At 31.6% G+C, this 2,125-nt stretch overlaps 1 protein-coding gene across 1 annotated transcript; it reads right to left on the reverse strand.

Annotated features, from left to right (window-relative positions):
• Positions 1-1,079: 1,079 nt before the first annotated feature.
• On the reverse strand, positions 1,080-1,505 carry LOC132066373 (uncharacterized). Its single transcript, XM_059459696.1, has one exon. It carries the CDS (start codon positions 1,503-1,505, stop codon positions 1,080-1,082), a length of 426 nt encoding a protein of 141 aa, XP_059315679.1.
• Between the last annotated feature and the right edge of the window lie 620 nt (positions 1,506-2,125).

Here is a 2,125-nt window from a genome sequence, read left to right on the forward strand (position 1 = left end):
GTCCGGATATCACATTTACTTTAGTGATTGTATCTTGAGTCTGTGTAGTCACATCCTAATTGTACATTTTAGCACGAACCCTACGCACAATTCAAGAGTTTTTTATATAGTTCAATTTTCTTTATATATTTCTAATAAATCAAGCTTTGTGAAAATAATAGGCAGCCAATGTCACTTCAGTGCTTGCAATTAAACTATTAGGAACAATCTTTTACGCAAGAAAAGCTATCAGGAATAATCTTTTAATTCTAACGGTAAATATTTAGTTGCTAGCTATTTAAAATTATCTATCATAACAAGAGACATTAAAAAAACACATTAAGAAGAAATTATTCGAACTATGCACATTTAAAAACTCATTCGGTTAATGATATTGAATATTAAGTTGTTAACCAATGGAATTGCAAGCTAACAAATAATTTAGTACTCATATCAATTTCTTTCAGATATATATGTGTATTTCTGTATTTTGTATGTTTTAAAAGAATGTTTATCTATAAAATATATTCAAATTTAATAGATTTGAATTTCTGAACTTATATATTCAAATTTAATAGATTTGAATTTCTGAACTAACTAAAAATTCAATCAATTAGGAAAAAAAATTTAAGATTCAAAGTGTAACAAAATACACGCAATATGAGATTTAATGTCTTAAAAATGTTTAATGCCAGAATTAAAATTATTCATAAGTTCAAGTCCGTCTAAATTGCTAACAAACCTGATAGTTGATAGTGCTACAATTCCATCACTTATGAAGTACTTATCCCATTCAGCAAAAAAAAAAAAGTACTTATCCTATCTCTAATTCGAAAAAGAAGTTAACATAATATGTAATTATAAGATAAAGATAACCAATTTAAATATCATTTTCAAACTCAAATATATAATTATATGATAACAATATTTAGAAATCCTAACTTATCAAATAGATATTGTTTAACTTTTTTTTTTTTTGGTAACTAAATGTATTATTTACCAAGTGAACAATTCAGTACAAACTCCCAAACAAATTGAGCTACCAGCCTCAATCTGTCTCATTCAACCAGTACACTCTATCCTCCTATACATAGCTACTTTCAAGGGTAGTAATTCATTTGGGCTAGCTTGGCAGCAATCTTCCTATTCATGGTTGCACGCACAAAGACTTCCTGGATAATCTTTTTGACCAAATCCTTGTCTTCCTTCTGTCCTTGTGAGAACACCCGAGCATTTCTTTCGAGCCATATATGGTAAACAGCCCCAGCTAGACACATCCTATAGATCTCTGCCTGCACACTTCTACCAGATGCGTTGCTAGTTGCCCACAATTTCTCTTCTTGCCATCGTCTTACAGTCCTAGTTATGCTTTGCCATTTCAGGAGTTTGGTCCATACTCTCATTGAGTAGGAGCACTCAAAAAATAAATGATTATGGCTCTCATCCATGGTATCACATAAAGGGCACATAGCTGAATCTGTTATTCCCCATTTCACTAGTCGGTCTTTTGTGGCCAGCCTTTCCATTAACGCCAATTGCAAAATGAAAGTCCATTTTGGGCAGCCGAGGTTGTTGCACGTGATTCTCCTTCAGTCAACTTTAGGGAACTGACCCCCCATCAAAGTATATACTTTTTTTCTAGAAAACTTGGTCTATTGCATCAAAAATTCTTCATCCCATGAGATCGCATCCAAGTAGTTTTTTGCATTGATGATCTTATTCATCATCCAGGATGCTTGTTTGCTTTGGGCATCCCACACTGATCCCTGCTTTATGTAGTAAGTATGCACCCAAAGTACCCACAGTTTGTCCTTTTTGGTGCATAACTAACTCTTAACCTCTTACTATAAATACCCCTTTACTGACACATAAATCTATGTAATCTTTCTTATTCTCTTCTATTGCTAAATTATTTTCAAATTTAACTTTTGTTTATCTCAAAAGAATTTTCTGTGAACATTTCATTCACAAGGGTATAGATTATTTCTTTCTCTACACGTCATAATATTATTCTATTCATATATACTATGTAGGATAGCGGAAAGATGTTTTAATTCCCATTGTTTAGTACTAATAAGATCATATTTATGCCTCTTATATTCTTTTTATTCAAACTACTATGCTCGCAGTAAATTAAACAGTAAGA

The sequence above is a fragment of the Lycium ferocissimum genome, chromosome 8 (assembly GCF_029784015.1).
Source record: "Lycium ferocissimum isolate CSIRO_LF1 chromosome 8, AGI_CSIRO_Lferr_CH_V1, whole genome shotgun sequence".
Lineage (NCBI taxonomy): Eukaryota > Viridiplantae > Streptophyta > Magnoliopsida > Solanales > Solanaceae > Lycium > Lycium ferocissimum.

Excerpts from the sequence above, each read along its gene's own strand:
- LOC132066373 (XM_059459696.1), bottom strand. The coding sequence starts at position 1,505 with ATGGAAAGGCTGGCCACAAAAGACCGACTAGTGAAATGGGGAATAACA.